Source organism: Cetorhinus maximus, chromosome 16 (assembly GCF_964194155.1).
Source record: "Cetorhinus maximus chromosome 16, sCetMax3.hap1.1, whole genome shotgun sequence".
Lineage (NCBI taxonomy): Eukaryota > Metazoa > Chordata > Chondrichthyes > Lamniformes > Cetorhinidae > Cetorhinus > Cetorhinus maximus.
Window position 1 is genome coordinate 41,040,575 of NC_135894.1, and position 25,087 is coordinate 41,065,661.

A 25,087-nucleotide genomic window follows, 5' to 3' on the forward strand; every position below is an offset into this window, starting at 1 on the left:
AATAAAATCAAGTAGTCAAGCAATGAATAAATGTTCTCCTTTGCAGCTACCAAGCAAGGAAATGGACACAAACTACCCAACAGGAAAGGGAGAGCTACAAATGCCTTTCCTGTCCCTCTGCAGTCTACATTCGCCATCAAGGATAGCTGCAACAGAAGAAAAATAATGGCATCGCAACTGTCAATAGTGTTGTTGTAAGCATATTATGCAATACTTCAAATACAGTGGGATCAACTAACATTGTGACAGCAATGTACTGAACCCTCTATCAAATATTGAAGCAACACATAGTTCAAATTTCAAAGTTGGTAAACAAACTTTTGTAATGAAGTTGAAGTCGACACACACAATGAAGAAATACTTCTGCCAAAAAATATTCAGTCAAGTAGTTGTCAGCTTAGAGCAAGTCGGGTGGAAACTGGAACCAACAGCACTTGGAAAGATTGTCCACTGAAATCAGCTAACCCGGAGGTTTAGCTGTTCTCTTCCTCACCCAATCAACCTTATTGACAGATTTGTATCCTGGTTAATCTTGCGGCTCTGTCCTGACCTCGTTAATTTATAGATGTTCCTACATTCTTGTAAACTGAATTCCAGTGGGCAGTTCCAGTGCTGCAGCCTGATCTCCCTGACCAAGTTGTTGTTAGAATCATAGAAATTTATAGTACACGAGAAGGCCATTCAGCCCATCGTGCCCATGCTGCCTGGCAAGGAGCCATCCAGTTTAATCCCACTTTCCAGCAGGAGGCAGTCCTATGGCTGACAGCTGTCCTGTAAGAATGCAACACCAAGAATAAAGCATACATAAATCAATCCACAGTTATAAAATTTCCAACGTGCTTTTTCAGAAACCCTTCTCATTTCTACAGTTCCTTCCGTAAGGGTCACTACAGTCCACAAATATCTCCATCCTCAATGATAGGGAGAGCCCAGCACATCAGTGCAAAAGATAAGGCTGAAGCATTTGTAACAATCTTCAGCCAGGAGTGCCAAGTGGATGATCCATCTCAGCCTCCAGCGGTCCCCAGCATCACAGATGCCAGTCTTCAGCCAATTCAATTCACTCCACGTGATAGCAAGAAAAGGCTGAAGGCACTAAATACTGCAAAGGCCCGGACAATATTCCAGCAATAATACTGTAGACTTGTGCTCCAGAAATTGCTGCATCCCTAGTCAAACTCTTCCAGTGCAGGTACAACACTGGCATCTACACGGAAATGTGGAACATTGCCCAGATATGTCCCGCACACAAAAAGTAGGATAAGGCCAACCAGGCCAATTACTGCCCCATCAATCTACTCTTGATCATCAATAAAGTGATGGAAGGGGTCATCAACAATGCTTTCAAGCTGCACCTGCTTAGCAATAACCTGCTCACTGATGCTCAGTTTGGGTTCCACCAGGGTCTTTCGGCTCCTGGCCTCATTACAGCCATGGTCCAAATGGACAGAAGAGCTGAGCTCAAGAGGAGAGGTGAGTGACTGCTCTTAACATCAAGACTGCATTTGACTGAGTGTGGCATCAAGGAGCCCTGGCAAAGCTGGAGTCAATGGGAATGAGGGGGAAACTCTCTGCTGGTTGGAGTTATACCTAGCACAAAGGAAGATGGTTGTGGCTGTTGGAGGTCAATCATCTCAGTTCTAGAACACCACTGCATGAGTTCCTCAGGTTAGTGTCCTAAACCCAACCATCTTCAGCTGCTTCATCAATGACCTTCCTTCCATCATAAGATCAGAAGTTGGCTGATGATTGCACAATGTTCAGCACCATTCGTGACTCCTCAGATACTGAAGCAGTCCATGTCCAAATGCAACAAAACCTGAATAATATTCAGACTTAGGTTGACAAGTGGCAAGTAATATTCGCGCCACACAAATGCCAGGCAATGACCATCTCCAACAAAAGAGAATATAACCATTGCCTCATGACATTCAATGGTATTACCAACACCAATTCCCCCACTATCAACAGCCTGGCAGTTACCACCGACCAGAAACTGGACTAGTCTTATAAATACTGTGGCTACAAAAGCAGGTCAGAGGCTAGGAATCCTGTGGTGAGTAATTCACCTCCTGACTCTCCAAAGCCTATCCAGCATCTACAAGGAACAAGTCAGGAGTGTGATGGAATACTCTCCACTTGCCTGGATGAGTGCAGCTCCAACACTTGTCATGAAGCTATCATTTTTCATAATATTATTATGGGTTTATGGTTGCCTGTGTGGCTGATTTTAATGAATTAGAGTCAAATAAACTGCAAGCTTCAAATTATCAAAAGAAGTTAGTTGTAAAAGGCACTTGAAATGCTAATGAGTAAACGTGGGTGAGGGCAGCATGTATGGTGTGAAGGAAATTTGCATTTTAACATAAGTAGAAAGGTGTTTGGGTTTCAAAGGGATGGTAGGCTGTTTACAACTAACAAGGTAAGCAAGGCCAAGCAGTATGTTTATTTTTCCCAGATGTACTGACCATATTGGCAACAAGAAAGATTTTTATGTTATGAGAGAAGTAAATTTCTAAAGACATGTAGAACAATTGGATTTTACACATTAGAGAGAGAAAACATATATAAAGAAGGATGGAAGGCCTTGTAGGGTGTGGCCATGTAAAATATTGAAAGATACACCGTGAGACAGACTTGGAAGAAGCTCTAACCACTCTGCAGGAAGAAGTGCTGTTCCAGGAAATAAAGTTGTGTTACAAGTCTTTAGAATTCCACTGTCAAGTGGATGTGTATGGTAACCTTGCTGGATTGATTTTATAATTTCAAATCTATTTTGGACTGTTACCTGAAGGAGGGTGTATAGTTGGGAGGCTGCTTAATTAAGAATTTTGGGAACTGTTAGGACTAAATAACCATGTAACTAATCTTGTGTGTGTTTACTGACTTGTTTTTTTTTTCTTTTGTAATAAATGTTTTAATTTAATTTTAAAGCCTCTAAAGGCGTTAGTGGAATCAATTCTTCTGAATTCAGTGCATAAGCCTTCTCGTAATAAATACAAATTGCAAAACGATTGTGGTAGCATGGCCAAGTTTCCCTTGTGGAAGGGAAGAGCAAGGGCAGCAGGCACATGGGAACACCGCCATCTCGAAGTTCTCTTCCAAGCCACTCACCATCCTGACTTGGAAATATATTTTGGCATTCCTTCACTGTCGCTGGGTCAAAATTCTGGAATTCCCTGCCTAACAGCACTGTGGGTGTACCTACGCCACATGGACTGCAACAGTTCAAGGCGGCAGCTCACCACCACCTTCTCAAGGGCAATTAGGAATGGGCAATAAATGCTAGCCTAGCCAGCAACAACCACATCCCATGAATAAATAAAAAAGCATCTCACAGAGTGTGAAGTTTCAATGAAGAACAGTGCAACAACAATTCAGAGACTGTTACGGGCTACATTAGTAGTCTTTCCAGGGCACCTCCTACCTATTTGCCAACCAAGGTGATTTTGTTGAAGGAACCACTGATTTCCCAAAAAGATAAATATCTTGACTATTGGTTATTTCCTCATGCCCCACCTGTTTCCACTCCCCTCTCATCTTGCCTATTACATTTCCTGCTCCCTTATTTCCCTCCTTGACCTCTACCTTACCCAAATTACCCCTTCCCCCGGTCTTCAGTATGTGCCTTTACCACACTGGGTCTGATCCAAAGTCTCTCAAGCTGCTTGACCTGAAAAATTTGCTTTGTTTTATTACCCCCTATATACAATACCACAGAAGACAGGCTAGCATCTGAAAAATTTCTAGCAATTCAAACTGAATGAAGGCTTACAGCCAAAGGAGGAAACCAACCTACGTACAGAAGAAAAAAAAAACAAAATTAATGTTAAGTTACTGTAAAACAAGTGAACCATTTAGCAATAACTGGAGACAACACAATTGGAGAATGGCCATGTGCTGTTACTGATAATGGAAGGAAAAAAAGAACCACAGCTTACAACTTGCTTTACCCTTGCATCAGGTGAAATTGTATTGATTAATGAGGGGGAATAACATAGTTCAAGAAGAGTTTCCTGAAGGGAAGCATACTCAGATGGTTGTACCCTGGTGTATAACAGGCTATAATTCAAATTTATGTAGATATTTAAATTCTCAAGCATAAATGATGGGATCATACCACTAAATACTTATATTGTCATGTAGTAACGAAATAAATATTAATTTAGAAAAAAACATGTGAAATGCCAAAGATGAAAGGCTGGAGCCGGTCAAGGCTAGCTCAATGGACCAGTGGCTATGCAGCCATGAGAGCCAACAATGTGATGGCAAGTCTACATTTCAATGTGGTTATGATTTGGACCTCAGAATTTGTAAGAAAATCCTAAGACAATTGATTACCTTTTTGTTGCATTTCTCACAATGGTATGCATTGGCACCCTCCAATAAGTCTCCTTTGACATACTGCTCAAGTGAATCAAGTAGATTTTGATGATTTCTAATGTCGACATTCAGTGTTGTGAAGGATTCCTCACATTCATATCTAAAACAAGTAAAAATACATTACAACCATTATACCAGGTCTGTATTACATGTTACAAAACCTGAAAATATTATGAACTGTGAGAAGGGTGGTGTTAGAATTCAAGGACAGAGAGGCTGGTGGAATGGTCAGCACATAGCCGACGAAATTTAATGCACAGAAGTATGAGTGATATTTTAAAAGGAGGAATGAGGAGAAGCAACATAAAATAAAGTATATAATGTTAAAGGAGGTGCTGGAGCAGAGGGACTTGGGGTAAGTGTTGAAGGTGGAAGGGCAGGTTAGCAAAGTGGTCAATAAAGTATAGGAGATCCGGGGCTTTATAAATAGAGGCTCAGAGTACAAAAGCAAGGAGGTTATGATGAACGTTTATTAAACACTTGTTCTACCTCAACTAGAGTATTGTGCGCAATTCTGGACATTTTAGAACAGAGGTGAGGTATTAGAGAAGATGCGGGAAAGATTTATGGAAACAGTTCTAGGGATAGGAGGCTTCAATTACATGGATATATTGGAGAAGCTGGAGATATTCACTTCAGAGAAGATTTGAGAGGGGATTTGATAGAGGCATTCAAAGTCATGAGGGCTCTGAACAGGAGTAAATAGGGAGAAACTGTTCCTGTTGGTGGAAGAATTGAGTAACAGATGACACTGATTAAAGGTGATTGGCAAAAGAAGCAACGGCGACAAGAGGAAAAGATCTTTTACGCAGCAAGTGGTTTGGATCGGAAATGCATTGCCAGAGTGTGGCATAGGCAAGTTCAAGAATTTCCACAAGCACTTTTTTTTTAATAACTCCACTGAACCTAAACTCACTTTTGTATCTAACAAAATGTGAAATGAACCCCATGCCCCATTATTTATCTCAGCTTCACTGCACCCACTGACAATAGCCTAGAATTCGTTGGGCAAATAACCCTTGCATCCATTTTCAGTGTGTAAACATTCACTGCTGTTAGCTTCAGAAAACTCAAAGCTCACCTTCAACCTCCTAATAAGTTCCAAGAAATTGTGTATTTGCACTGTTAAAATAAATTAAACTTGTCACAGAAAATTAGAGCTGGTATTTAATGACAAAGGAACTTTGAAAAGATTTACATTCTTGCCATGACACTCGGAGTCCCCGAAAAAGGAACAATTCAAACTGTAGCATCTTAGTCCTGAAGGTGTTAAATTGCTTATCAAGGATTTAAATTCTTCTTTCCTTTGATTCTTTCCCCTCCTCCTCTTAAAACAACCTTTTCTTTTTTACACTTCTCTTTGTGTTTGATTACAATTCACCAGGCTTCTTGCTCTGCTCTCCTTCACCTCTATTCTTAAATTTAATTGCTTGAGATGATAAAACTATTGGTCCCAGATGCCCTGTTGATCTCACCACACAATTATCAACCCTCGTTTTCCATCACTTTGGGGCACAAAGAAATTGAGAGCAGAAGGGTGAGTGGGAAAAAAATTGAACAAATTGAGCAAAATGTTGTGCTCCAGCAAATTCTGGGCCACTTGCACTTTTCAAACCACGTAACTGCTCATATATTCTAAAACAATTCAATCGATGCCTTCTCAAATGAGGTCCATTCTTACAAGGTCTTACTCATTCACTATAATAAAATTGTAATTGGTCAGCCTTTTGTAAGGTGTTTCAAACATAATGTTTCCTGAAGCCTAACAGTTAAATTTGGAACTTAAAATGCTAACTTCCATGTCTGCGAGAAATTTTCGCAACAGTTTTTCCATGATGTATTCTTGTTATACAGCCCATCATTGAACGCCTGACTGACACATCCAAAAGTTGCAATGCAACAAGTATTTATATTCCCCACCGCTTCTCTCCTATGTCTATGCTACACTATACATTTAGGACTATAATTTGGGGACTTTCAATTATCTGCTAATTTTCATGGAACAGCCAACCTGAACAAACCTTTCTTTTAATGAAGAAATGCAATAATCTAGGGATAAAAAATAGTATGGCTACCTTTATTGGGAATTGTACAGTTAAAGAATGTGAAATTATTTATTTCAACCACAATCATCATTTGTCTGTAGCAGTTGGATAATATAATTCAATGCTAAAAATTAGTCACATTCACCTGTGAGGACAGCCTTGACAAATCTTCTGATCAGCAAAGGAACCCCCAAGAACTTTGCTGAGCATAGTTGCATGTCCAAGAGCTTTCAAAGCTTCATCCAGGCTATCCACTAAAGAGTTAAAGAATTCCAAAGCGTCATGTTGCTCTCGAAGGTTCACTGGTTCACCCCAAAGCCTAGGGAAAAAAAGGTAATGTTTTGTGTTCCAGCACATGGCCTCAAGTAACCTCAAGTTTTGCTTCAGCTTTCCTAATCTTAAATTCATTCCCCAATTCTACACTCAGTCCAAGTTAAATAATCTGCTTAAAGTTATGTGTCTCATATCTACTCAAACTTATTTTTTTCGACTGAAAGGAAGCTCAGTTCTCTACCAATGCATTTGACAATTTAGTTAACACTTTCCTCAATTTGCCAAAATACTAAGTGCAAATTGCCATGTTCTTTCACCAGTTCCAGGAGGCAAATTTCAAAGTCTTGACATTTTAGCAATACACAGTGAAAGCTTCTTCAATACAGGTAAGAACCAATTTCTAAAGGAATAAAACACTCTCAATTTTTAAACTACAAACCTGAACTGTTTCCAGAAACCTCTAGGCACATAGTATTGTAACCTGGAGGCAGCCAAATGTCCAAAAATGACCTGTAGATGTCTCAGGACCCCAATATTGTATTCCTTTCGATCTTCAGTTTTTCCAATTACAGGTTTGTCATAATGATGGTGGTAACTAAAAACATCATCCCTAGGATCAACATTGCTCTGCAAAAACACATTCAAAACTAAATTCAATTAGATTAAAATGAAATGAGTTGCAACAGAAGCCAGCTGCACCTTGCAACAAACTGACAATCATTAAATTTGAGTACAAGTAGTCACATTGTCGACATAACTAGAAACATTTTCAAAAGTTTTTCAGCTATGCACAACTTTTCTTTTGTGTACATAAAAACATAATGGACCAGACTTTGCTGCAGCAGGGCATTTAACAACATCTGCCATTAATTAGGCTTGTACCCTGCAACTCAAAAATGTTTTGCCCACTATGTTGCTTAGTGTTTTGCACTAAGTTGCAAAGTGTGAGCTACTGACAGTGCAGTGAGGGCAACAAGGAAACCAACAAGGTATCTCTTCAACCAGTGAAAGTTTAGGATGGGAAAGAAACAGTGGAAGGGCTGAGAAGGAAAGTGAGTTGAAGTGGGTGATTTGAGTCTCAAATCGGATAGAGGAAAATAACTTGATCGAGAAAGAGAAAAATAAAGAATTTTGGTTTAAAATTTGAATTTTTAAAAAATCTCCTGGAACTATTCACAACATAAAGGAATGAAATTATAACAGTTAAATTTCAGTGCCAGAGAGGCTGAGTTATAATCATTAACACTTATTACATTGTTAAGTGTATTTGCAGTTGTAATTACTGATTCTAAACAGCTACAGTTTGTTTAGTTTGTGTCTACCACACAAATACAGGTACTTCACGATACTCAATGCATGTCAATGGAAAGACAGGCAGCAAAATACCGTTTTTGTGAAGCCAGTGGTGGAACTGCAGAACTGAGACAGCAGCTTTTGGATATTCGTCTTTAGCTGCACATCTACCCCTCACCTGAATTTGCTTCACCATTTATGTGAAAACAGAGTGCCATTAGCCTTGTCATTATTTTGGCAACAAAACCTGGCCCAATAAAAAATTGATCTGTGATCCATATATGTATAATTATGAAGGTCACGCCAATGATTGCAAGTTAATGTGTTGCTTTACAGCATAAATATTAAATGTATATATAGTAATTTATCTTCTGCAGTATTTCTGAGGATTGGTTCCCAAAACAAGTTTTAATCCAAATTCAAATGTCAAAAGCTTGCACATTGAGCAGATTTCATTACATTAACAAAGTAAATCAAAAATACTTTCAGTACACTACTGTTGACCTCAACATTTACCAACAGATTAGGTATAAAAGAGCGATCCACTGAGCTCAAGATTTAGGCTTTCAGACAGACGCTAAAGCATGAAATTTTACATAAAAATACTAGTTGTAACTTGTGTTCACCTCATTATCCTGCTTCTCATCACCAGATGTATCATCATCAACATCACTACCAGTGCCTTCAATAGTAAGGATACCATTTCTAATAGCTGGGATCATGTATAGCTGCTGAATAACAGAATTCATGTAACATGTAGCACCAGCATTCTTTAATCCTACAAATCCTTTCGATGGTCGCGGTCCTACTGGTGGCAAGTATTCCCATTCTGTCAATGCTTCACAACCTAAATTAAAAATATAAACCTTACAATCAGCAAGTAAAATTTTACAGACATTTCTAAATACTAAGCTAAAATGTTGTGGTGCTTCAGTAATGTTAAGGCTCATTTTTATAAATAGTTTACAGTATGGACTTCTCACATCAGCTAATAAGGTTAAAACAGATCAAAACTACCATCACCAGACAGAAAATTAAGAATTGGTCTTATGAGTCCTGTGGAGTGATCACTTTCACATGGGATATTCTACATGATAGCTAATATTTAAGTTTCTGCTGGCAATATATTGCACACAATTTAGACCATCAGTCTTTACTTTTGATGAATCTAAGCACAAGGCCTTTAATCTTCCCAAATTCCCTAGATTCTGGATAGGTCCCAGTGGATTGGAAAACTGCAAATGTAACACCTCTGTTCCAGAAAGGAGACAGAAAGCAGGAAACTATAGCCCAGTTAGCCTTTTGTCTGTCATTGGGAAAATGCTAGAATCCCCCATTAAAAAGGCAGTAACAGGGTATTTAGAAAACTATGGGAAGAATTTTCCCCCTGTTAGGGGGGGGGGAAGTGCAGGAGTGGGCATGGGCAGGTGCGCCTCCGATCGGCGCCCCCAATCGGGGGTGTGCTGCCATTTTACGTGGGCGGGCCAATTAAGGCCCGCCCAGCGTGACATCCGCCAGGAAGTGCTATGCGCTCCCTGTGCGGGCGGAGGGGAGCATTCCCTCAGCCGAGAGTGCACTCTTTCGCGCATGTGCGCGAAAGACCACACTCATCTCCATGAGGCCAAGTGCTACCTCAGGAAGATCGGCTCCAAATTTAAAAATGGTAAAGGCACAAAAACAACATTTCCCTGACGTGTCCCCTCATGTAACACTGTCACAAGTTGGGACATGTCCACCACTTTAAATCAAACATTTATTAAATTTTTAAAAACCCTCATGAAACTGCATCCCGCCCGTGGATAAGGTTTCATGTTTTTTCTGAAGCCTGCCAGGGCTCCCAGCCTGCCCGCCAACCCTAGGGTTGGACAAACAGGTCCAATAATGAGGTTATTGACTTTGTCAATGGCCTCAATAGGCTGTTGACAGGTCGGCGGGCGCACAGCTGAATCGGCTTCGCCCCCACTGACCTGAAAATTGAAATGACGCGGGGTGACGTCAGGAGTTCCGCCTGATGTCAATGAGCAGGCCCTGACCCAAAGATCCTGCCCTATAATACTATCAGCCAGAGTTCACAATGGTTTTGTGAAAGGGAAATAGTATTTGACAAATTTATTAGAGCTCTTTGAGAATGGAACAAGCAGGATGGATAAAGGGGAACCAATAGATTTAGTGTATTTTGATTTCAAAAAGGTGTTTCATAAGGTGGCACATAAAAGGTTACAGATAGTTTATGGTGTTGGGAGTGATCTATTAGCATAGATAAAGGACTGACTCGCTTGCAGGGAGAACAGAAAAGCCGAGTGTTCTTCAAATGGAGAGGCGCTGCAGAATTCTGCAGTACGGAGGGATCTGGGTGTCCTTGTACGTGAACCACAAAAATTTAGCATGTAGGTGCAGCAAGTAATTAGGAAGCAAATGGAATGATGGTCTTTATTGCAAGCAGGATGAAGCATAAATGTAGGAAAGTCTTGCTACAGCTGTCTAAGGCGGTGAGACTACACCTGGAGTACTGTGTACATTTATGGTCACTTGACTTAAGGAGGGACATACTTGCACTGGAAGCGGTTCAGATAATGTTCACTCGGCTGATTCCTGGGATTAAGGGATTGTCTTAGGAAGAAAGGTTGAGCAGGTTGGGCCTATACTCATTGAAGTTTAGAAGAATGAGAGATGATCTTATTGAAACAGACAAGATCCTGAGGGGATTTGGCAGGGTGAATGCTGAGAGGATTTTTCCTCTCATGGGGAATCTAGAGTTAGGGTGCAGAGTTTCAAAATTAGGGGTCTCCCATTTAAGATGGAGATGGGTAGAATTTCTTCTCTCAGAGGGTCGTGAAGTGTTTGGAATTCCCTTCCCCAGCGAGGAGAGGCTGGGTCATTGAATACATTCAAGGTTGAGTTAATCAGATTTCTGACTGACATGGGATTCTCAAGGGTGGGACGCAGTCAGGAAAGTGGAGTTAAGGCGCAGTTAAGATCAGCTATGATCTTATTGAATGGTGGAGCGGGCTCGAGAGCCTACTCCTATTTCTTACATTATGTTGGCCACATTAGCTACCTAACCAAGGATACTCTGAGGTGCTACACTTCGAGTTGCAATCCTTGTAATGATGATGCTCAGCACTGAATTCTGTTCTTCCATACTGTACTAAAGGCTTAGAAGCATTTTAAAACATCCCAAAGCACTTTACCACTAATGCAGTACTTTTGAAGTGTAGTCACTGTTGTAACAGAACACATGTAGCCAATTTGTGCACAGCAAGCTCTCAAACAGCAAAATGGGAATGAGCGGATAATCTATTTCAGTGATGCTGCTTGAGCAACAAATATTGGCCAGGACACCCTGGACAGGCCACCTGCTCTTCTTCAAAATACAGCCACAAGATATTTTACATTTATCTGAGGGGGCAGATCAGGCCATGGTTTCAGTGTCTTATCTGAATTCCTAGATTTCTGTGCTCAAGTCTCTGGAGTGGGATTTGGATCTACAACCTTCTGACTGAGAGGCAAAAGTGCTATCAACTTAGCCACAGTTGACAGACCAAGAAATAAATCTGACTATCCTCTAATAAACTCCTGCCCTATGTTTCTCTCAGTTCATCCACACATTTACCAAATTATCTAGTGAACATTTTTCAAATACCTGCATAATACATATCTGTCATAGTGTCCACTATTTGCTTGAGATTTTGCACACAGCCAACAGCCAGTGCTACTAGCAATTCAAAGCTGGCATTGATGGCAGCAGGTGCACTACAAACAGGAATGGCTTGCTCAGATGGTAATTCTCCACTCTTCTTATATTGTAGGTAAACATTAGAGGCTGGAAAGATGAAGTCATCTATCAGTTCCTATAGAATCAAGTGGGAAAAAGATTTTCCAGTTAGTTAAATGTTAATTCAGAGTTTCATCTCCTGCAGTGCATGAAGGATAAAGATTCTAACATAACCAGCAGTCCAAGAGTCAAAATATGAATCTACCTTTAGAATTTTCAGAGATTAGTGCAACAGCTAAATGGGAGTTGAGGAAAGTAGTAACTTTTTTTAAGTTTGAGTTTTCAAAATCCTCCACATCCCTTTAAGTTTTGTAGGCACAATACTAGTCTTTTTTGAAATGTTATACAATTGTTTAAATTTGTGTAAAGGTTTAATTTTCACATTTAAAGATTCTGCATTAAAACACCACAAGAAAGTGAGAGATTAGGATAGTTAAAGCCAAACAAATCAGCATTGCCACTAAAAACAGGAAAAAAGTTACAAGTTGGACATACAAAACAACTGGTACACTGAGCAGTTTGCACATGGGGTGAGGAACTGTAATAAACTCATGCAAGTTTACATCATAAACTCCTAAATTCAATCAGTTGACTGCCCTCTCCCATTTAAGACGCTGGCTGACAAATGCCCTCTGCAATCTAATTTTTCTTAGGTGAAATAAGATACGCGCCTCAGACCAACTATTCTATCATCCTCTCCAACACTGAGCCAAATCTTAACTGCAAAAAATGTTCTCACACAATGGATAGCAATACAGAATGGTAAATCAGCACAATTTTACTCTTCTAGCTCAGAGGACATTATAGTGCCTTTACCTGTTCTCCAACGTTTAGTACCAGCACCACACCCCAGATCCTACAAGCAGTCATAATTAAAATTTAATTCATTTGCTATTTATAATTGTGGTTTATTAGTTTCTCAGGTGAAAAACAGGTTCATTAAGAGATGAAATATTTCCATTATATGTATACATTTAAACTCAATATGACAATATGTGCACCAACTCCTGTGGCATTGCTTAAAGGAAGTTGGCAAATCTGCAGCTCGGTAAGGATAGATGAGATGTCATAATGGAGAGTTCATCAATTAAGACCTATGCAGAAATAACAGGTTGAAAGTAAGCAATTGGAAATAGAAATTAAATTGTTTGAGCTGGTTCTTAGACAAGGTCCAGATTTGGCAAGAAGGAAATGAGTAAAATATATTAGCATATATAAATTGCACAATGCAACACTATGTATGTATACAATGCATGCAATATTTCTATAATGTTTATGAACTGTGGAAGAAAATTTATAAAGGACCTTGCATCTAAATATGTGACATTGTTACCTAAATCTTGAGTGCAGAGGTCAGGAATTCCAAGTCCAGACAAACCTCAGACGTCCTGTGCATGTGCAGGCCAGGAGCAGTCTGCACATGTGCAGATTGGCACTTGTGCGTTCTTTGGGGGCCAGTGCACTTGTGCAGAAGAAAATGGCCCAAAAACCTGGGTCAGATGACCGGGTGCGGAACGCCACGGTCAGCAAATGTACCATGGGAGGGGGAACAAGGGAGAGCGGGCAAGGAGAGGTCCAAGAAGAGTCCCATGAAAGGAACAAAGACAGGTCCCAATTAAGAAAGGGAAAAAAAGGATCAGGAAAACAGGCTGCGATTAGAGAAAAGGGCTGCAGGGAGCAGACCTTAAGTGAAGAGAGGCCTGGTAATTGAAGAGGGCTCAGAAGAAGCCCTGAAGATCCAAGAAGGCAGCCAAAGTTGGTGACTCAGTGTTGCGGGCCACTGGGACAAAGGTACCCCTTTTGAGCAGTAGTGTTCTACTTGGCATGGCTGAAGAGCTGAAATTGTGCTTCTAAGTTGATGTTTGAGTGTACTCGGGAATCCAGGGAATAGAATCTTGGAGGATGAGATTGAAACCCTGCGAGGTGGGCCATTGCTGAAGCTGTCAGAGTTGGAACGTCTTTTAGAGAGAATTTAAGGTGAGATCTTCGAAGGTGAAGATTGGAATCCCTTGTGAGAGAGACAGAGTTTCAGTGAGATTGGTTGGCTCAGTGTTGAATGACATCTGGGTGGGTTGTTGAGAAATCCATGGGCTCCGTCTTGTCGCATCTGACATTTATTATGTAGTGTGGGGGTGTTCAACTGCAGTTGGCTTGTTAATTCACATCTACCTCATACTTACCCTGAATGTTAGGGTATAGGGTAGATATTGTAAATTATTTTATCTTTCTGACCTTGTATAGTAAGGTTTATTTTTGCTTGTTCAAAACCCTCGTGGAATCTTGTGGCTTTCTTTGCTGAGCAAATGTCTGGAATCTCAAACTTTGTCTTCTTTAAACAAAATGTTATGGGTCCCCAACCGGACCTCACCAAGCACTTGGGGGTCTGGCCAATATTAGAAGTTTTAGGAAAATAATTACCTGGTGTCAGTTTGTGGTGATTTGAATAGAAGCGTAAAGCTGGATGTGTGACACAACAGGGGGTAGTTGAGAGTTCTGTTGAAGTGGTTTGGAGGTATGAATATTTCAGGGAGAAGGAAAAAAGCTGACAGCAGTGAATCAGAGAAAGGCTGTGGTGGCAAGTGCATTGGTTAAAAAAAAAGGGAAGTGTTGAAAAATTTCAGAGGAACTTTTAGGAACAGCCAAAGAATATGGCAAAGCTGAGTACAGAAACAATAAAGAGAGGTGTTAGGGCAATTATAATGTGTGAAAATGAAGGAAATGGAGAAAAGATTATAAGTTACATTGTAAGTATACGAGGAAAGAGATTCTTGAGAAGTTCAACAGTTGCATTGACTGCTAAGAACTGAGGAAAAACAGAATAGAAACAATTAAAACAACTAAAGTGGGTTTAAGTGGGGTAGAGAGACACACGCATAAGAACATGAGTAGGTCACTCAGCCCCTTGAGCCTGTTCCACCAATCAATGAAATTATCTGTGACCCAACACCATATACCCACCTTTGCCCTGTAATCCTTATTTCCTTTGGCCAATAAAATTCCATCCACCTCAGATTTAAAATTTACAATCGATCTTGCATAAATCACCATTTACGGGAGAGTTCCCAAACATCTACCACCGTTTGTGTGGTGAAGTGTTTCTTTATTTAATTCTTGAAAGGTCTGGCTCTAACTTTTAAACTAAGCCCCTCGTCCTCGACCCAATCTATCCTTTCTGATATCATGAATGCTTTGATCAAATAATCCCTTAACATGCTAAACAGCAGAGAATACATCCCTACTTTGTTTCATCCCTCCTCAGAGTCCAGGTATTAATTTAGTAAATCTACGCTGCACTTCCTGCCAAGGCCAGAACACACTTCCAAAGTTGTGCTGTCCTGAGCAATTTGCAGTCCCCAGGTATGGTCACAATTAAGCAAACTGCATTCAAAAAAATCATTGAGTATGTTGCTTGCCTCCCTTAACACACAGCTGCCCTAGAAAGCAATATGGTAATTATCCCCCTCCCGACCAATAAAAAGATATACAATAAGTAGCAAATGGAGCAGGGTGGTAATGGCAAGTTCAGGGAAAGTGATCCGCAGGCGAAGTAATGCAACCATTGAATAAATGACAGCGGGAAAGATAAAGATACAGAATGGATATCTACCAAAGATCGCATACTGTTTTCAGAGATTACAATTACAACAGGAGATCTGAGGCACAAACAAAAGATACTAAAAATCTAGTGTCCACATGTACCTCCTGTTAACTTAATCCATTTTGATTTGCTAGATTTAATTATAAGTGTGAACATAGGTAAATTTGTCACCTTGTAGTCACTTTCCCCAACGTAGGCAGGGGAGTACTGAGTTGCAGCAGCAGCTGAGCCCGAGCTATAATCACTGACAGTTTTTTTATATTGATAGTTCTTAGTAATAAATGTTGGCAACAATGCCCCTCCCTCTAATCCTACTTCAACCGATTACACTTGCTTTTTTACTTCAGCATTTTTCAGCAGACAGTTCCTTAGCCCATAACTTGTGTTTCTTTTAGTTATTGGCTGATGCCCAACCCAAGCATTCATTGCTTGCAGGTCCAAAGACTTAAACCTGCTCAGCTTCCCTGCCCAGCTATTGCAAAATTCTCCATCTAAGCGCCCCACAATCCCTAGACCCGCCCCCCGCCCAAACTTCAAAGTTTTCCTCCTCCCCATCCTGCAGATTCAACTAGATTCTAGTTCCCAATCAAAATTCACAGTCCCTCCTGCCTTGATGGTTTGATAATGCCCTGGCCCCACTCTTAAAACACTTTTGGTCTCTTTCCCCACAGGCTTCCATCTCCAATGCTAGGTAGTTAAAAATTATAGCTCTTTAACTACAATTACCTTTTGTCAAACATTTGAGAGCCTCGACTAATCAATGCTTGATTCTTGGTCAGACTCCAATTACAACTTAGTGTTTCTTCATAAAAACTGCTGCTTGTGTAAACTTTCCACAGTCCCTACTCCTCAGTTACATATACACACACAAAAAAAGGCCTGGTTGAACTCGCACAATTTTCAGGTGCCAAATTCATGCAACGTGGTTTTCAACTTATTTTCTTCACCCATCCATTTTTCCATCAGGTTCCCAACAACATCTTCCAACTTACCACATGCAATGCCATGTGGGATTCAATCTTAACTAATCTATATCAAAATCTTATTATCGACATGCATTCTCTGTCAATCTTTCTTTCATAAGCTCCTATGTCCACATTTAGAAATGGAAATGGTCTATTGTAAACTTCTCATTAATTACACCCTTCCAATTGTGGTAGCAATGTAACTTGTAAGAAGCGCTGCAGAGAAGCTTTGATTCTTCACCCAATATTACTTCTGTTTTCCAAACTCCCGCAAGTTTTGGTAATCAACTATAAATAATATGAAGCTGAGGTGTGATACAAAAATAAAGACACAATGTATGACTTTATAACATGGTGAAATCATGATCATGTCCCTGTCTAATTATCCCCACCCTTTAATCTCATTTCAACTGAGGACTATGTTTAGTATCTGTTACTCATGTAAAAACCCGTAAGAGGTCAATAAATGTTTTTAAATCCTCAATGTTAACACAAATGACATATGTTATTATTTGCAATGGGTGACAACTGCCTGCTATTCACCCCCCACAACATTAGTGATTTGACAAGGATCAATGAACTTTATTACAAAAAGGTACCATTCAGTCCACTTAGTCCCATTCTCTTGTCCATTCTCAAACTTTTTAAAAATGGTAATTTTTCAAACATTTATCCACTTCCTTTAAAAGCAGTTATCGATTCTCCTTCGACCACCATTTCTGATGGGAGCTTCTGTGTTGTAATATTGCACTTTTTAAAAAATTCTCTCTCAGGATGAGTGTGATTGCCTATCCATTATTGCCCTTCAGAAGTTCCTGACTACCTTTTTTATTTTCACCCTTTCTGGCCTTAATCATTCACCTTCAGGTCCTCTCCCAGCCCTTTTGCAACCTCCCCATGCACTCTGTCGTCTTCACCCAGCTCTCCCCTCCCAAGGCCATATTGGTTCCATTAAGATCCTAATCTCTATTACCTTATTTTACCTATATCCCAGTTAAGAGAAGTTATTTTGGATTTGCAGCTATGTTTCCCGATTTAGAAAAAAACCCACAAGCGTTCAACTTGATCTCAGCTGTGGCTAATTAAATTAAGAGGAGGAAAACCACATTCTATTACAGCTCAGTTTCAGCTGGCCCTACTGTTAAATTTAATAGCCCAACTTTTGCTAGCCCTGATTCTGTCATACTGCATGTTAGCTTTTCATTTTTTCAAAAAAATCTGCATCCGTTTTTCTTACTCACTTAGTATGTTGGTCCTGCTCGTACTGCAGAGTATCTACCTTGGGGTCTAGTTATAATTATTCATAATTCTCAAGTCTTACCATCCCTCACTGTGCCTCAATTGGTTTTTCTCTCTTCATTCCCAGCCTCATTCTCCAAAAGCTTTTACGTAGCTTCCACCCCAATCATCCATCGCAACCCTAAACTTTGAGCTCCCAATGTTGTTCTTATTCAGGATCCTGCTTATTTATTTAAAGGGCCTGTTTGTTTATTCCTAATCCCTCTTCTCATAACAAAATACGCTATAGGCCTGATTCCAGTCATCAGTCCTGAAACATTAACTCTCCTGACTTGCTGAGTATTTCCAGCATCTGCAGTGGTGCTTTTATATTAGTTACAAAAGAAAGTGGTTTTCAAATGTTTCCATAGAAAATTAAATTATAATAGTTGAAACAAAAGTGCAAGCTTAAAAAAACTAACAGGAAATAAGGTTTATTGATAGAGAACACGCCAAATGCAAGATGGAGTTAGATAGGAATATAGACACATGAAAAAAAAAATCTCAATTCAATTTAGTGTATTTTCACTGTTCAAAAAGGGTTATAATTCAAACTAAGATACACAACAGCTCTGCACATCCCATTAAAACATTTTATCTTAACATTTAGCTAGTTATACTTCCTGCCCAAACGTACTAAAGCAAAAACAAAATAAGATTTATTTGACATTTTAATATCATACATATCAATAAAACACTACAACAATACCACAAACAACTAACTTGAAGTTCATTACTAGGAAATACCTTAATGAGATTGGCGCCGCCTTTCTCCGAGCCAATATGGTGCTTCTTTTCAGGTGTCTGGAATGCGAGTAGCTCCTTTGTGACTCCAAGATGACCCTCGAGGATTGTTTCTTCAACACCGGTTTCACTTGTTCTTTTTACCTCATCCTAATGTTTAGGAAAAAAAGGATTAACATGGAAGGAAATTTAATCAAAAGCATGCACCATTAAGGTTTTACAAGCAACAAATGTTAGTGTCACAATACTAAGAGCAACATTTGGAACATCTCAATGGAGTAATGGCAAAGTTTAAGATTGAAAGCTATTTTTATTCTTGGAATTTCTCCTATTTCTCATCTACATGCTGTCCCTTGGTGAAATCATCCTAAAGCACAGCATAAGTTTTTACACGTATGCTGATGATTCTCAGCTTTACTTCACCACTGCCTCTCCTGACTCCTCCACTGTGGTTAAAATTACCAGACTGCTTATCTGACATTTAGTACTAGATGAGCAGAAATTTCCTCAAATTAAATATTGGGAAGACCAAAGCCATTATTTTTGGTCCCCACTCCAATCCCCGTTCCCTAGCTACCGATTCCATTCTTCTCCCTGCTGCAGTCCGAGATTAAGCCAGTGTTCACAACCTTGGTGTCACATTTGATTCTTACGCTGAGCTTCCAACCGCATATTCACATCATCACTATTGTAACATTGCCTGATTTTGGCCGCCACAGTTCATCTGTGGCTGAGACTCTCATACATACCTTAGTGGCCTCTAGACTCGACTATTCCAATGCACTCTTGGCTAGTGTCCCACATTTTACCCTCTGTAAACTTAAGTCATCCAAAACTCTGCTGCCCGTGTCTCAACTCTCAGAAAATCCCATTCCACTATTACCCCTGCGCTCACTGACCTACAGTGGCACCCAGTCAAGCAACATTTTCTTTTTAAAATTTTCATCCTAGTTTTAAATCGCTCCATGGCCTCACCCGTGTATCTCTAATCTACTCGAATCCCATATCCTTCCAAGATATCTGCACACCTCTTAATTCTGACTCCTTATTTCAATCATTCCACCATTGGTGGCTGTGCCTTTAGTTGCCTAGGCCCCAAGCTCTGGAAAACACACTCAAAATCTCTCTGCCTTTCTACTTTACTTTCCTTTTTGAAGGCATTCCTTAAAATGTACCTCTTTGACAAAGTTTTTAGTCAACTGACCTAACATCTCAAATAACTCGATGTCATACTTTGTTTTATAATGCTCCTGTGAAGCACCTTAGGAAGTTTCATTGCGTTAAGGAGCTGTACAATTACAAGTTGTTGTGCAATGAAGTTCTCTTTCACAAACAGGGGTGTCGCACAGTGTATATGCAGTATATCCATTTATTGTTTTTAGAAGGAAAAGTGTGCCAACTTTTTGGCAACATCTCAAATGTACTGACTTTCTCTTTTGGAACTGAGATATGGTATGTTATTAAACATCAGTCTGTTACAGCAAGTCCCAACATTTTCCCCTTCTTAAACTTAATACAGAGTCATTAGAAATCCATACATGAAGGGAATAATTTAGGAATGGTTTGTTCTTCATACATGGAATCATCCCCACTAAATGCCCAAAACTGACAACTGATTTAAATATATCTGGGTTCAAGCCCCACTCTGTATTTGAGCACATAATCTAAGATGGTGCTTAAATACACTACTATGGGAACGCTGTAATGTCACAAGCTACAGTTTTATGGATGAGATGTTAAAGTGAGGTCTACTTGGCTCATGTAGACAAAAATCCATTTGAAGCACACCACAGAAGTTGTCCTTTGCTCTGGTCAACATTCTGTCCCCAACCAACACCATTAAAAATAATTTACAAATTTCACTCTTTGTGGGACCCTGTTGATGCAAATTAGATGTCAACAACAACACTTAACAACAGTAAGTGACTATGCTTCAAATGTAATCCAGTGTAATCCAAGTACTTAGGAATGTCCTGAGGATGCCAAATAAGTTACATAAATGCGAGTTGTTTCCTTCTAACTCATTCATGGCCCTTCATTGCTCCTTGGTAAGAAAGGACCTTAGTGAAACATTACGTGATAATCCAAGCTATAGTAAACTGATTCCACAAACCAAGTAGAGATAATATTTTAAGCCTGTGTTATCAAGAAAGCTAAATGGTCAGAGGGGTGGGGTGGGGTGTGTGTGTGTGAGAAGTATTTCAATTGAAGATTAACATTTCATGTTGGTGACCCAACAGTGGCAGAGAGGAAACAATGCAAAACCCATGCAACTCCAGGATTGTAATATCTTCACAGCAGTGGAACTTTGTCGCCTCCTCCCACAATCAGCGAGCTACTATTTGGGTGCTACACTCCAACCCACCAGTCAGTTTTCAACCTCCACCTTGACTTCTCCAACCAACGAGTAACCTTTCAGCTTCTGTCCACAATCTTCAAACAAGTGCTCATCTATATTCCTCGCCATACTATTCAATTTTTCAGATCTCTCCTCCCCGAGCAAGTTTTTATCCACTCACTACAGGCCTCCAAAAGCAGAACAAATATTAGGCTACTCCCAAACAAAATTTTGAACCTGTCTCATGACACTGCCCCAATCCCAACAAGTAAGTCTTTAAGGTAAAAGCAAAATACTGCAGATGCTGGAAATCTGAAATAAAAACAGAAAATGCTGGAAAAACTCAGCAGCCTAGCAGTATCTGTAGAGGGAGAAATAGAGTTAACGTTGAGTCTGCATGACCCTTCTTCAAAGCTCTGAAAAAGGGTCATGCGGACTCGAAACGTTAACTCTGTTTCTCTCTCCACAGATGCTGCAAGACCAAGCAAGTCTTTAACGTTGATTGGCCAGGAAACACTATGCCACACATTTTCAGACCACTCGCAATGAAGTGAGGGGGTGCAGCAAGGGGAACGGAGAGCAACTTCCTTCACCGCTTGCCCTCATGCAGAGGCCAAGTTGGTGTGAAAACAAATAACTGCTCGAGTACTTTGAAACTGTATTCATGGCAAAATCCACTGTTGCAGGTAAATGAATACCAAATCCTGATCTGCATAGACATCTAAACCACTCTGGTCCCTCAGTGTTCAATATTTAATTCCCGATGTCAAGGCAATTCAAATAATATTTGAGATAGAAATAAAGCTTTGTCTTTTATGGATTATCTATTTTATCCTTTGATGTCAGTCACAGGGTTAAAAGGTTTATGGCCAATTGCTTTGGCAAGCTGTGGAGAACAAATTACAGTCTAGGATGCCTAACACAATAATAGGTCTCTAAGCTTATTCTTGCAGGTCAAAAAGAATTTTAATATTCTGAAGGAGTAATGCCTTTTGTTGTTCTACTCATCAGTTTCTGTTGCATTTGTGACATAGTACTATGATAGCTACGTTAACAAATCCAGACACCTGTAGAAATAAAGCTCAATATGCCAAATCAGCACTGAAGGGGTCAAAATACAGCAGATGCTGGATAGTTAAATAGCCGGAAATGCTGGAAACATTCAGCTCAGGCAAAATCTGTATCATGAATAAAGCAGGGTTAAAACTACAAGTTGGTGACTTTTCGCCAGAATCAAACTGAAACATTAGCCTGACTGTCCTATCTTAACAGATGCTGTCTGATTTGATGTTTTTGTTACAGCACCTAAGAAGCCTTTCTGGAAATCACTCTCCTAAGTAGGGCATAAATATTCACAACCAGCGTTTGTCATCTTCTCATTCACTCTCCATGTCAGTTTCAGCTTAGGCGGGTAAATGAGACAAACCAGGATTACTATGATGATATGATTGCCAGAGCATGTTTCATACTTTCACTAGAACTGGTACTGTCTGCTCAGTCTTTATGTGAATGAGTCATGCCAGCTAGCACAAAACAATATGCAGCAATGAATTATTCTTGGAACTTCAAAGGCTCAGTATTCTTGGTTGTGTATCTGATAGAGCTGGAAGTTGTGTACACAAGACAGTATTCTACCTGAAGGAATTCAGTTTTGAATTCTCCCAATAAATAACACACACTGAGCCCGAAGTATGGCTCATATAATGATAAGAATGGCAACATCCAACAGAACAAACACAGGTGGTGTGCATGTTAGATATGAAGGAGGAAACATTTTGTACAATGCAAACGTTAGAACAGAAATGGTATCAACTGAAAACTACTGGAGTCAGCGGAGACAAAAACTGGTCTCAACAGACTGATTCCAGTTCTAAACAAAAGGTCACAGGCCTGAAAGGTTAAATCTGTTTCTTGCTCCAAAGATACTGTCAGAACTTAACATTTCCAGCATTTTCTTTCAGACAGTTTTTATTTCAGACTGATATTGTGGTGCATCTAGTATCAAGTCAAAATGATATTGACAATTTGGCATTTAATAAAAATCCTGGCAAAGCTTCCCAAAACTATAAACAAAAAAATACTGTTTACAGAAACAACCTCTGGCATGGAAGACATGGCCTAGAAGGTCCTGTCTAAAGAAAAATTACCTTATTAACATGGCTTCACATTATACAAAGCAGTTAAAGGCAGCAGCGTTCCTTCATAATATTTATCTCTCGCTCCATTGTATTTTGGAAGTCAAATGAGAGAATATGAATGAATTTGAAAATATCAACAAACAGGAAATCAGTGCAACTCAAAGCATTTCATTGACCCAGGAAGATTTGTAGCAAACTTAATGATCACCCAACATCTTTATGCATCATGTAGCACTTGGCAAGTATGTATAGTTTTGAACACAAATCAACAATTAACAATGTATTTGTAACAGACTCAACCCGTAAATTGAGATACAGAAGCCAAATGTAATTATTACCGTGGGGCAGCAACATACCATTCCAGTGACAGGATGAGTATCTGCACCTTCGATTCATGACAAACAGTACTTCCCAACTCAGCCCTATGAACTTGGGAAAATACCAAGCAAAACTTGCATATTTCTCAATTGCATGGACAACATGATTAGGGAAAATCAGGGGGGTTCATCCCTGGGCCACTTAAACACACCTTCTTGTGCTTGTAATGAACTGGGAGCAGGTCACTCAACTTCAGGTTTCAGGTGGGCACAACATGGACTGCCACAGTTAGGGTGCAAAATATCTTTAAAAATAAAAGGTTCTGCATGCTGCTGACACACAGCAAATGTCCCCCCCCCCACCACCAAACCAGCTTATATTTCACCCTTTCCTATTTCTACTTAGTTCTGTTGAAGGGTCATGAGGACTCGAAACGTCAACTTTGCTCTTCTCCACCAATGCTGCCAGACCTGCTGAGTTTTTCCAGGTATTTCTGCTTTTGTATCAAAAACCTTTACTTTATTGGAGAAAGGCTGAATTTTCTAAATCACAGAACTTTACTTACTCTAATCCTCTTGAGCCAGTCAATTTCATTGTTGAGAAGAACTTCTGCATTGGGCAGGTTAATGTTACTATTGTACGCATAGTTAAGCAGATGTCTCAACAGCGTGAAGTAGTCTGCTGAATGTTTTGCTCTCTCTCTTGCAGTACTCTGGCAACAGGAAAACAAGTAACTCATCCAAATGTAGTCAATAGCATTAAAACAGCTGAATAAAATCAACATGTCAACAATTTACGATGCATTCAATTTTACTGATTATTCAATTGTTTGATTACTCATTCCTGTTTGTCAGCTCAAGCTTAAATTTCAAAAATTAAATCTAGTGTAATCAGAGTGTTATAATAAGTTATTAAAAAAATCTTACTGCTAATACAGTGAAGAGCAGAGTAATGAAGAAAAGTAGAGGTCGGTGTCCCATACAGCATCTGGTAGCCATCAGGAAGAACTGCTCTTGGGCCATTTGCCTAACTGCTCTGTAAAAAAAATATTAAGCTTTTAGTTTGAACTGCCATCGCAACTACATGTTTTACAACTGAACGGGCTTTGACATTTTTCTGTCCAATTTTCACTTTCCTCATATTTAAGCTGACCTTGCAACCATGGCTATAGTTAACTGTTCCCAGATCTCCGCCTAGGTGCTTAGGGATCACATTTATGTAGCGCCTTTCATATCCTCATGCTCCCAAGTGCTTTATAGTCAACTACTGTGAAGTGTAGTCATTATTTTGCAGCCATATATATCAATTTGTGCACCTGGTACCATAATAAGATTGACGAGCAGTTCACCTGTCTTTGGTTGTGTTGAGGGATGATTGTTGGCTATAGCACAGAGAAATCCCCATTCTTTTCTGAAAAATGCCACGGGATCCTTCACATCGTCAAATGGAGCCCCATTTAATATCTCATCCATAAGGCAGCATGTCAAAAATTCACCACTTCTTCATGACTCCATTGAACTGCCTTTGTTTTAAATGGTCAAACCTTGGAATAAGGCTTTGGTCTAGATTATGCCGTCAGCAGCGAAATGTTGGCATTCGCTCACTTGGAAGAAAGCTACTCACAAGATCTAGCATCTCTGTGGCATGTATTTCCCCTTTCCCGATGTTAGTACGACCCTGGTGCCAAGTTTAAGGGTCCTCCAGGTGATCAGCAACAGTGATGCCATTAGGCGGGATAAGAAGCCTCTCATATTGAAGAATTCTCAGACAGTTCTCAGACTAGTTACCATTCATTTATTTATGTCTTTTACAAAGAGTGAAGTAAACATTGGGACATACACATTGGAATTAGATAGAAACAGGAATATCAACTGTTAAAAAAATTAAAACTTTATGGAATGATCATAATGTAGAAACTTGCCATTCCAAATATAAAATT

The 25,087-nt window shown here is 39.7% G+C and overlaps 1 protein-coding gene across 2 annotated transcripts in view; it reads right to left on the reverse strand.

Moving 5' to 3' along the window:
• Nucleotides 1–25,087, reverse strand: part of usp9 (ubiquitin specific peptidase 9) — a 290,030-nt gene that overhangs the window by 81,702 nt on the left and 183,241 nt on the right. For both annotated transcript variants that reach the window (XR_013579171.1, XM_078559739.1), the window contains exons 27-34: nt 24,075–24,183; nt 23,714–23,860; nt 18,358–18,504; nt 11,638–11,845; nt 8,621–8,841; nt 7,141–7,328; nt 6,574–6,747; nt 4,342–4,483 (exon numbers count right to left, since the gene is read on the reverse strand). Coding sequence is in view for 1 of the 2 variants with exons in the window: in XM_078559739.1 (XP_078415865.1) it covers nt 4,342–4,483; nt 6,574–6,747; nt 7,141–7,328; nt 8,621–8,841; nt 11,638–11,845; nt 18,358–18,504; nt 23,714–23,860; nt 24,075–24,183 (1,336 nt within the window). In the remaining variant the exon portion in view is untranslated. The remainder of the gene's footprint in view (nt 1–4,341; nt 4,484–6,573; nt 6,748–7,140; nt 7,329–8,620; nt 8,842–11,637; nt 11,846–18,357; nt 18,505–23,713; nt 23,861–24,074; nt 24,184–25,087) is intronic.